The sequence below is a fragment of the Microcaecilia unicolor genome, chromosome 4 (assembly GCF_901765095.1).
Source record: "Microcaecilia unicolor chromosome 4, aMicUni1.1, whole genome shotgun sequence".
NCBI lineage: Eukaryota > Metazoa > Chordata > Amphibia > Gymnophiona > Siphonopidae > Microcaecilia > Microcaecilia unicolor.
The window spans coordinates 347,502,237-347,514,401 of record NC_044034.1 but is presented as its reverse complement, the minus strand read 5'-3'; the positions used below and the strand labels follow the sequence as shown (position 1 = coordinate 347,514,401).

General features: G+C 43.4%; 1 protein-coding gene across 1 annotated transcript in view; it reads right to left on the bottom strand.

Annotated features, from left to right (window-relative positions):
* Nucleotides 1-12,165, bottom strand: part of LOC115469500 (E3 ubiquitin-protein ligase TTC3-like) — a 299,116-nt gene that overhangs the window by 198,008 nt on the left and 88,943 nt on the right. The window contains exon 13 of the mRNA XM_030202218.1: nt 3,179-3,236. Within this exon, the coding sequence (XP_030058078.1) occupies nt 3,179-3,236 (58 nt within the window). The remainder of the gene's footprint in view (nt 1-3,178; nt 3,237-12,165) is intronic.

Sequence of the window (12,165 nt, the reverse complement as noted above, 5' to 3'; positions counted from 1 at the left end):
GGAAAATAATAGTTGGTGATTACATAGAAAATATGGATGACATGATAGCATAGAACAATTCTGAGTATAAGTAAAATGGAGATGTTTTACATTTACAGTTATTGATCGTTGTGGTATGCCTTGTTGAAGAGGTGGGTCTTCAGAGATTTACGACAGTTAGTTAATTCATAAATAGTTTTTAGATTAAGTGGCAGTGCATTCCATAGCTGCTTGCTAAGGTAAGAAAAGCTTGACGCATGCGTTAGTCTGTATTTTAGACCTTTACAGTTGGGGAAGTGAAGATTAAGGAATGTGCGGGATAATCTTTTAGCGTTCCTGGGTGGTAAGTCTACCAGGTCTAACATATAGGCCATGAATGATTTTGTGAACTAGGGAGCATACCTTGAACGCGATACGTTCCTTAAGTGGAAGCCAGTGCAACTTTTTCCTTAGGGATTTAGCACTTTCATATTTTGATTTTCCAAATATGAGTCTGGCTGCAGTGTTCTGGGCAGTTTGAAGTTTCTTAATGATTTGCTCTTTACAACCAGCGTAGAGTGCATTGCAGTAATCAAGGTGGCTCAATACTATTGACTGTACCAGGTTGCGAAAGATGGTCCTTGGGCAGAAAGGTCTTACTCTTAAGTTTCCACATTGAGTGGAACATCTTCTTGGTTATATTTTCATGTGGCTTTCAAGAGTGAGATTTTAGTCAATGGTGACTCCAAGAATTTTCAGTGTGTCTGAGACGGGAAGGGACAAGTTTGGTGTATTTATGGTGGTGAATTTGCTTGTGTTGTGTTGTGAGGTGAGTATAAGACACTGTGTTTTTTATGCATTAAGTTTCAGCTTAAATGCATCCGCCCATGAATGCATGATATGGAAGCATTGGTTGATGTCGTTGGTGATTTCCTTCAAATCATGTTTGAACGGGATGTAGATCGTTAAGTCATCTGCGTATATGTATAGATTGAGGTTTTGATTGGATAGTAACCTGGCCAAGGGTGTCATCATTAGGTTAAAGAGGGTCGGCGAGAGGGGAGATCCTTGAGGGACTCCACATTCAGGTATCCATGGGGCTGATGTAGTCGAGTTAGGTATCATTTGGTACGATCTTGTGGTCAGGAAGCCTTTAAACCAATTGAGCATGTTACCTCCAAATCCGAAGAATTCTAGGATGTGTAGTAATATTCCATGGTCAACCATGTCGAAAGCACTGGACATGTCGAATTGTAGGAAAAGTATGTTGTTGCCAGTTGCAATAGTTTGTTTAAATTTATTCAGGAGAGTTACTAGTACTGTTTCAGTGCTGTGACTGTTGATCACAGCCTACTCCTTGATATGCTGTCCTCACTTGGATTTCAGGGCTCTGTTCTTTCAAGGTTTTCTTCTTATCTCTCCCAGCGTACCTTTAGTGTATATTCTAGTGGATCCTCCTCTACTTCTATCCCACTGTCAGTTGTTGTACCTCAGGGATCTCTCCTGGGACCTCTTCTTTTCTCCATCTATACTTCTTCCCCTGATACTCTGATCTCATCCCATGGTTTTTGTATCATCTTTACGCTGATGACTCCAAGATCTACCTCTCCACACCAGAAATCTCAACCAAAATCCAGGCCAAAGTATCAGCCTGCCTGTCTGCAGCTCCTCAGTACCTCTCCACTCTCATTTCTCCCTACATTCCTCCCCGGGAACTCCGTTCACTGGGTAAATCTCTCTTATCTACACCCTTCTCCACCGCTAACTCCAGACTCCGTTCCTTTTATCTTGCTGCACCATATGCCTGGAACAGACTTCCTGAGCCGGTACGTCAAGCTCCATCTCTCGTCGTCTTCAAATCTAAACTAAAAGCTCACCTTTTTGATGCTGCTTTTAACTCCTAACCCTTATTTCACTTGTTCAGAACCCTTATTTTATTCATCCTCACTTTAATATTCCCTTATCTCTTGTTTGTCCTGTTTGTCTGTCCTAATTAGATTGTAAGCTCTGTCGAGCAGGGACTGTCTCTTCATTTTCAAGTGTACAGCACTGCATACGTCTAGTAGCACTTTAGAAATAAGTAGTAGTTGTATAAGCCTCTGGTGAGGCCCCATTTAGAGTACTGTGTGCAGTTCTGGAGACCGCACCTATGGAAAGATATAAACAGGATGGCGTCGGTCCAGAGGGCAGCTACAAAATTGGTAAGCAGTCTTGAACACAAAAAATATAGGGACAGGCTTATGAACCTCAACATGTATATGCTGGAAGAGAGAAGGGTGAGAGGAGATATGATAAAGACATTTAAATATCTCAAGGGCATTAATGTACAGGGCCTTTTTTGAACTGAAGGAAAACTCTGGATTGAGGGGGCATAGGATGAAATTAAGAAGGAATAGCCTAGAAGGAATCTAAGGAAATATTATTTCACAGAAAGGGTGGTAGAAGCGTGGAATGGCCTCCCGGTGGAGGTTGTGGAGTCGAAGACTGTGTCAGAATTTAAGAAGGCATGAGATAAGCACGTGGGATCGCTTAGGAAAAGGAAGAGTTAGGGGTTACAGAGGATGGGCAGATTGGATGGGCCATTTGGCCTTTATCTGCTGTCATGTTTCTATGTTTCTAACCCCATCCCACCCTGGCCAGACAAGTTTTCAGGATATTCGCAATATACAAGATAGATCTGTATACAATGCAGGCAGTGCATGCAAATCTCATGCATATTCATCATGGATAACCTGTGAATCTGACCGACTAGGGAGACTCTAGGACAGTGGTTCTCAAATCTGTCCAGGGGGACTATGGACCAGGACATCCCTAATGAAGATGCATGAGAGAGAGATGCATACAATGGAGGTGTCAGTTTCATGCATCTTCATTAGGAATATCCTAAAAACCTGACTGGCTGGTGGTCCCCCAGGACACGTTTGGGAAACACTGGCTTACAACACAGGATAAAGTCACAGAATATTTCAGGATGCGATGGATACTGGACCTTGCAGGATCTAAGGAAGGCATGTCTCCTACTGAACTCACATAGGTCTTACCCCTCCAACATATATAAGCAGAATTTTAACTTGCATCCCCCAGAGATTTGGTTGGAGAAGTAATCTGTCCTCCTTTTTCAGCTGGATTGTTTATCTATCCCCACTTCTATTCTAACAAGCCACCTCCGTAATCATAGAAAAAGATTAAAAAAAAAAAAAAAAAAAAAAAAAAAACTTACCTGGCATGAACTCTGAAGGAAGACTGGCTTTAGTTTCTGGACTGGAATCAGACAATTTCTAATAATGAAAAGCAACAATCTTACAATGATGATAGTCACATAATATACATTTTAAAATCAATTTTGCTGTTGGGAAACTATCTATAATGCCAAGCTTAGGGTTACCATTTTGTGTCCTCTGAAAAAGAGGACACATGTCACGCCCCCGCCACGCCTCATGCCCCGCCCCTGCCACACCCCCTTCAGGTCCGGGTTCCGCCCCTATTCCCCGCCCCCCCCCGTCACATAGTCCCCTCCCCCCCCATCACATACCCCCCCTCACTTACTATCTAGCCCTGGTGGTCTAGTAGCGTCTTCTCTTCGGGGCAGGAAAGAGCCCCCTCTTTCCTGCCCGGAGCGCTGCCTGCCCTTGCCTGCTGCATCCTCCTCGGTATGGCTGGGGTTTCAAAATGGCCACCGAGAGTTGAAGCGGCCTCGCAAGAGTTCAACTCTCGGCGGCCATTTTGAATCCCCAGCCAGACCGAGAAGGATGATAGACAGGGGAGGCAGCGCTCCGGGCAGGAAAGAGGGGGCTCTTTCCTGCCCCGAAGACGTCACTAGACCACCAGGGAACATGGTAAGGAAGGGGAGGGGACGGGAGACCAGGTCACCAGACCCACGGCGCCGATCGCCCGCTCACACGCCCACCACACGCACGCGCCTGCCCGCACCCACGTTTGTCCAGAAATCCGGACAAACGTGGGCGCGGGCAAAATCCACCGGACACCCCGGACATGCCCTCAAAAAGAGGACATGTCCGGGGAAATCCGGACGTATGGTAACCCTAGCCAAGCTGCTATCAGCAAATCCTTTGCTTCAGGGGCCAAAGCCTTTGTCATCCTTTTTGTGGCGACATGCTTCCCAAGCTAATTCTGATGGTTTTCTAAATAGCTGTGATGAATATTTCATTTCATTTTGTTTACTGGTTTATATGCCACCTTGTCAGTTACATGAGCTGGTTAAGGTGGTGACCAGCAAAATACTAAAATGACATGTAAATTATACATTTAAAAACCATCAGTATAATAAAAACAAAAACACATAACCCATTACTCACTTACACACCATAAAATTCCCCAACTGCCATTCATCCCTGTCAGCAATCGCTGTCTAGGTTTGGTCCCGAGTTCAGTTCACAGAGGCAGTGGGTTCCCAAAGAACACACAATCGAGTTTGGATATATATAGAAAATATATTGTATTTGCATATAAATATAGGCTCACAGCACTTAGTACAGGTAAATAGTACAAGGGAAATCAATGAGAGAAAGAAAGGATGGGGGAGTTTGTTCAGAGGAAGAGAGAAGCCTGGGGGTGGTGCTGACAGAGGTATATGTGTGTAGAGAGAAATGAAGAGCGAGAAGGGCCTAAAAAAGCAAAGCCATGTGCTCTGGGAGAGAAAGCTTTGGGGAAGAAAGAGGGGCCAGAGCCGGAGCTCTGGTGGCTGGAGATGGGTAGCTGCAGGGGGGAAAGACAGAGAAGTAGTGCAAGCAGAGCCCTGTACTCTGCTGCAGAGAGAAAGAGAGAAGTAGTTCCCCCCCCCCCCCACTCTGAGCAGAGCTTTGTGCTTCTGCTTTATACCTAATAAGAACAGAGACGGAACAGGAGCAGAGAGAGGTCAAAAACTTCTCTCCTTCCCAGTTATTTCCTTTACAAAACTCCAGATTACTTTCTGAAGTCAGGAAAGGTGAGCATTTTCACAGGTTCTCCTTGGGAGCCTCTCTGTCTGGCTTCCTTTGTTCTTAGAGAGCCCTGCTCCCAAATAGGACAAAAGGTATGTTAATCAGGAGTAATTAAGAAAACACAGGGCTAGCAGGCAGCTCAACACCTTATGTCCTTACTGATTCCTGAGGGAGGGGAGAGTTATCAGAAGTCAGAAGCTGGTTTAATATTAATCTAAGTATGTCAAGAGGACATCCAGCAATCCTGACAATTCCTAAATCAACCAACCATCCCATCTTCCTTAGAAATGAAAAGTCCGACCATCCCCCCAAAAACAGTCACCATCATTCCCTACAATAAAACTAAAACATTCAAATGTCTCACATTGTTACAGGCCTATAACCATATCATACCACCTCAAGGAAGTCACTACTTTCCTGCTCCACCACCCCCTCCCCCTTCCAATATCCCCACACCCAACCCAAATCAATCTAAAAACTTTTCAAGATCACTTGCTAGGGCCCCATATCCTGCCTCCAAGGTCTGGAGAAAATTAGATTATCCATCTCAAGACATAGAAAAATTGTCAACAATGACCTCACAAACTTTGAAGATTGTATATCAAGTAACATATATTCAATGAACGAGAGTCAATGTCCACTGGCTTTAAAGTTAGTGTTTATTTAGAAAAGTCATACTTTACTGAATGTCCAAACTATTTACCTAACTTATAGACAGCTTCTCCCTATCAAGGCTGTAAAGTGGTTCACAACATATATTATGCACATTTAATTCAAGACAGTACATCCAACGCAATTCTGGTGGAATACTGTATACATCGCATACAGGTGAGGCTGTTGTAGCCTAAAAATGTTAACTGTGTAAACAAGAGCATGACAGCAAATAAAGATATGATATTTAATCTGTTCATCCACAACAACTGTTCAGCTCTCCAATCCCTCTCACTCCCTCAGACATCACTGTACTTGCCCCCCCCCCTTTAAAAAAAAAACTATACTAAAAGTCAGATACTGTCCTGGTCTTCACCAACACCGATGGAGGATGTCCACCGATGGAGGATGTCCCCTCCATTCACTCACCCTTTCTGTAAAGAAATATTTCCTCAAATTACTCCCAAGTCTCTCTCTCCTCCTTCATCCAATGAACCCTCTTTCCAACACCTCCTTTTAACTGAAAGGGGTCCTCCTACCATAGGAGCCAACTTTTCAAAATTATTGGGGGTGCTAAGCCCTCCCTGGACACATACAAGGAATGTTCTCAATATTGGGGGTGCTCAAGCACCCACAGCGTCGGCTCCAATGCCTCCTACTATGCATTTATTTTATATGTAAATCCACAGATGTTTCTACTGGTACTGCATACCACCTTACATGGATTTGTATTATTGGTTATTTCTTCAGTTTTGAGCTCAGAAATTTTAATTTAATTATTTTTTTTTAATGTAGCGTAATAAGTGTCTATTTCTCTGCTACCAAATGTCTATTTCTTGTGGAGTCTGTGGTTATATGGTCCCCTCTGATAACCACCTAGTCTCAGAGAAGGCTGTAATATGTGGGAATTCTTTCTCTGATCCTTCTACTTACCATAATAAATATACCATTTGGACAAGTGGGGCAATAGGGTTTCTGCCTCCTTACACCCACCCCAAGATATATTGGACCAGCCACCCCCAAGATATGGGGTGGCAGAGAAGACAAAGGCTATGTTCCTTCCAAGGAGAAAGTCTTTATTCCTTACCAATCCAGATAATAACAATGCAAACAGGCAATAACGAATAGTCATTTGTTATTAGAGGGAGAGAGAGAGACCACTGCTGTAAAGATTTACTCACTGTTGATCATCTCAGCCTCTGCCTAAATACAACACAACAGTGACTTATATACCTTTGTGTACAATGTATTGGCCATCAATTCCCTCCCAAATCATGCAGCTTGCAACTTAAGCTAATTTCTGTCTTACTGCATTTTTTACATATAATGGAACACACTATCTGAATGTCATGGAACACAGCATCTTATAACAAGTCCAAAGTTTCTTTTACAGGAGATTGTAGTCGTTATTTTGCCACAGGAATTTCTACAAGACCCAGGTCTTACCATTGTTTTGTCTAGTAACCTCAACACATCTTCGCTTTCAAAATGTATACATTCTTAGTGTCCTTGTGATGTAGAGTCAATGGCACCAACTCTGTCAGGGAGGGGAAGAGCGCTCCGTGCTGTAGATCAGCATGACCTCGAATTCACACCTTTCAGCAGAAAGTACAGAAAGATGCAGCACTCAGGCATTTTAAGTTTGAGCCTTTAGCTATGCAGTTCATGGGTCATAACTGACCTGTCAGTGGTCAGAAAAGTGCAAATCAATTCATAAGACATGCAAAAACAAAGATTTGAACATTTTCCTGAAATGCAAGATTTGTGGTTGTTTATTGTAGTATTTGCTACACCGCCTTTTGTAATTAAACAAAGTAGTTTACAGAAAAATGCAAATAAAAGATAAAAACAGGGAAGAAGAGAAGAATGCCAGAAAATATTAGAGGCTACAAGCAGCACAGCTACCTAACTTGGCTATTGACTGTACCCAAATACTGCCAAAGCCAACTCAAGAAATGAGTTTAAGAGCTGCTTTGAGTTCTTACAGGAAAAACTCCTTCCAGAGAATAGCCAGAAATAAGTTCCATATGGCGGTGGCCAGGAAAAAAATTGTTACATGTCTAATGAGCTCAACCCTAGCATGCTCCAAAGAGAATATAAAAGGAGGTTTTCATCTTGAGAATGAAGAGACACAAGAGGTAAGCAGGGTAGATAAATAAAGCAACATCCCAGAGTAAAAGGCCATGTGAGCTAGGAGAGTCTTGAAGAAAGATCTGAAGAAACAGGAGAGCCAGTGGTTATCCAGCAATAAGGGATTGATATATTCAAACTTGAAATAAGTTAGATAAAATCATAATGGCTTTGTTTTTGATGATTTGGAGTTGTGGTCAATGGCCATGATCCCTCAAACAGAGTTGAATACATGAATCAGAGAATGCTGGGCTGAGAGGTGTAGGCAGTGTTTTAGGGAACGTATCTGTCACAAGGTGTGAAAAGTGGTTCTAACTGTGGCAGACAACCCCTGTGCTTCAAATGTCAATTGAAAGTCAGTAATGATACCCAGGTGTTTGAACAAACCTACCAGTGTAACAGGAGAGACCATGAGGTGAGACCAATAAATAGGAGGGCCTCCCTGCAATCAATGAAGTCAGCATTTTGAAAGGTTATATTTAAGACAACTGACTACAAGACAAGAAGCAACATATCATTTGTTCATAGGACCAAAGATCAAGAGAAAGGAGATCTATGTACAACAGAATCCACTCATGTCCAGGTTTGGACCAAATTGGCCACAGGAAAGAGAGAGATGTTAAGAGAGCAAAGGGTGAGAATTGATTCCTGATGCACTCCGGTGGTTAGATAGGCAAACTGAAAAATAGACGAGCCAACCAATATGCAGAAAAAACAAATATGAAGGAAGGAACCATGGCCTCCCTGCCCAAGCTCACCAAGTTAGGTTTAAAGGAGATGATAGTTAACTAGTTCAAAAGCAGATGAGCGATCATAACATAGTTAACATATTAAGTGACGGCAGATAGTCCTGAATGGTCCATCTAGTCTGCCCAAACATAAAGACATAATTTACTCCCCCCCCCCCTTTCAGCAATTCTCTCTCCCAAAGCCTCAAAACACTCTTCCCTTGAAGAGGTTGACAGGCTACCAATCCACAGCAGTGCAGAGCTGTGCAGGGAGACCACAGGAGGAGTAGAGGGAGGGATCTGGCCACCTGAGTTTGACACCCCCCCCCAACAAGGCTTACGGAGACCCCCGCAGGCCTCAGCCTCCACAGACACTGCAAGAGACACACAATAAAGTTACTCCCTACCCCGAACAAAATAACATTTATATGTTTAATTTAAAAAAACAGCAGGGAAAAAGACAAAAAAAAAAAAGACTGAAAGGCTTACCACCTTCCACCTGCTGGAGACTGAGAATACAGAGTCTAGTTCCAGTTAGTCAGGGCTCTTACTGGCTCTCTCTAAAGTCAGTCTCCACCTGCTGGAAGGCGTGCACAACCCATCAGTCACATTCTGGTATGGTCCGGAGGGACGCTAAGGAAGGATCCCAGATTTAAATTTTAACTATAAAGGGTAGGCCATCTTGAGAATCTCCTATTAATTGACTGATCGCTAATATGTACCTGTGGGGGATTTCAAATAGGCAGTCTGTAAGATAGTCATGATTTCTCAACACACTTGGACATTGTTTAAATCTCTTTGGCCTGTTTACAACAGTTAGAATTAAAGTAGACCAAAGATCAGTTTTAATAGCCTTATACCATCCTGCCAGCCCAAACCCCAAGACAAAACAGACAACTAAAAACTAGTACATACAACTGAATTTAAAAATAACCCCCAAATCAAATAAAATAAAAATCCTCTCAGAGAACTTAATTCTGTGCAAAGGAAGTACAAATGGGTGTGGTTCCATCCCTTTGGCACATCTTTTCAGCGCAACACTTAAAAAAAATAAATAAATAAAAACTAAGTACCAAGGAAGCTGTGGATTTTGCTAAGCAACAGACTCAGTGTGGTCCTGGTAGTGGCTTAGATGAAACCTGGCAAGGATGGAAGACATTTGATCCGATATCAAGAAATGCTGAATTCCAGAATAGTGCTCTTGCTACAGAGAAAGCCTTAGACTAAGTAAATACCTCTTGTACATTACAGCTATCCTTAAAACTACACTGCAGGGGGTTCCTTAATATTAAGATTACAGACCAGACAAATAGAGCATCTGGGAGTATGCAAATTATTCACCGCCTGGAGAAAATGTACTACACCCCGATGCAAAGCCAGGAAGGATTTCTGAATGCGACCCCTAAAGCAAGCCAGCACCACAACCAAGACCTTCAGAGAACTCAAGACCAGCACTTTTTCCAAGACCATCCTGTTAAAAAGACAGAATGTGAGGCATCAACGCCAAAGAAGCTTGGATACTTCCAGCAGAATACCAGGCCTCAAAGGTTCCCCAAATCCTCGAATAAGCAATCAAAGTAGATTGCTTCCAAGCCTGGAGTGATGTAGTAATAAATCACACCGGACAGCCTTTCCTCCTCTATCTCAGCCTCTCAACAGCCATGCCATAAGACCAAAGGGGGAGAGATCTTCCATGAGGCCCGGCCCCAGGGACAAAAGTCCCCTCTGGAAGCCTAGCCACAGGGGAATGTCGATCTGCAGCCTGACCAGGTCTGAACACCATGGCCTTCTAGGTCAATCCAGCGCCACCAGAACCACATGACCCCAATGCTGCGCAATGTGCCCAAGAACCCAGTCTATCATTGGCCAAAGTGGAAAGATGTAAAGTAGGGACTCCTGCAGCCAGGACCGGAAGAGAGCATCTATGGCATCTGATCCAATTTTCTTGCGCCTGCTGAAAAATTGAGGAACCTTTGAGATGCTCCTCTGAGCCATGAGGTTTATCACTGGAACCCTCACCGTGACGTGATCTGATGAAAGACTATACAGGAGAGCTCTCATTTGACCAGATCCAACAGATTCTGGCTGAGAATTCCGCCTGGACATTCAGAAAGCCTGCAATGTGTGCTGCATAAAAAAAACAGAGATAAAAATACAGAGAGATGTCTGTGCCCACTGACACAATAGAACAGCCTCCCTCACCAGCAGAGCACTCTTCGTACCTTCCTGCTTGTTGATGTAGGCAACTACTGTGGCATCGGACAGGACTCAAATCACCATGCCCTGCAATGAGAACAGAAAATCCGTGCAAGGCCAAGCAAACCACTTACAGCTCCAGGTAGATGATCAGCCATAAAGTCTCCATCTTTGACCATAGGCCCTGTGCCATCTGACCCAAACAGTGGACTTCCCAACTGGAAAAAGTAGCATCTGTGGTCACAACGACAGTCCAGAACCATTAGGGAAGTGCCTTTCACCAGACTGTCCAGCCTAACATGATAGTCATTTGAGAGAGATGACCACCGCCGGCTGAGGAGGACCAACTGAAGGAGCCTCATGTGGAACCTCACCCAAGGAAGAACATCTAGCATGGCCACCATGGAGCCCCACACCTGCATGCAATCCCACACCCAAGGGGTGGGAAGCTGCAGCCGCTTGGACATCCGATCGTGAAGCTTTAGTTGCCAAACCTCCGGAAGTACAACTTCCCCCACTTCACTACTGAAGATGACTCAGATATTCAAGTGACTGAGAGGGCATCAAACAACACTTGAACAGACTGACTACCCATCTGAGTGAGCAAAGAAGCCTGATTACCTGGTTTGTTACTTGCACCGTCCTGCACAGAAGACACCCTAATCAGTCAATCATTCAGTTAAGGGTGTACTCAGATGCCTTCTCAACAAAGAAAAGCTGCAACCACCATCATAACCTTGGAGAAGGTTCTTGGCGCCATCACAAGTCTAAAGGGTATAGCATGGAACTGGTAGTGCTCCCCAAAAATGAAGGAAACAGTAATGACGTGACCAAATAGAAATATAAAAAGATACACCTCTTTCAGATCCAGTGAGGTAAGAAAATTTCCTGGCTGTATGGAAGCTATTACAGAATGCAAGGTTTTGAAGCAGAAATGCTGGACCTTGAAAGCCCTGTTGATATATTTGAGGTTGAGAATGAGCGGAAAGGTGCCACCCTTTTTGAGTACCATGAAGTAAATGGAATAGCCTATGCGACCGAACTCTGAAGGTGGAACTGACTGAACAGACTCCAAGCATACCAAGTTGCCGAGTATCATTCTTAGCGTGAGCCTTGCAAGGAGAATCCATTAAAAAAAAAAAATCTACAAGCAGAAAAGTGAATTCCAGTTTGTAGATGTCCCACATAACTCTGGCCCATTCTTCCAGAAAGAGAGCGAGCCATCCTCCTATTGGGATGTCTGGGGAATGGACCAAGGATGTCATTCAAAGAAAATGTCAATGACAGTGTCTGAAAGGTGGAGGAAAAAAAAAAAAAAAAAAAGACTTCAGTGAATATCAAAGTCACTACCATTTGTAAGGACAACACCTTCAGAATTGTAGGAGGCTGTGTTCAATCATGAGTCATAAAAAAAACTCCACTACCCTATATATAGTTATAAATGACAAATACCTTCTATAGATAAAGAATAGACTCAGTGAAGCTAAATAATGATGCCCACAGTGTGGTCCTTATCTTGGATGTTCACTGTTGTAGCATTTACACCATCTGTTGCCTCCAGC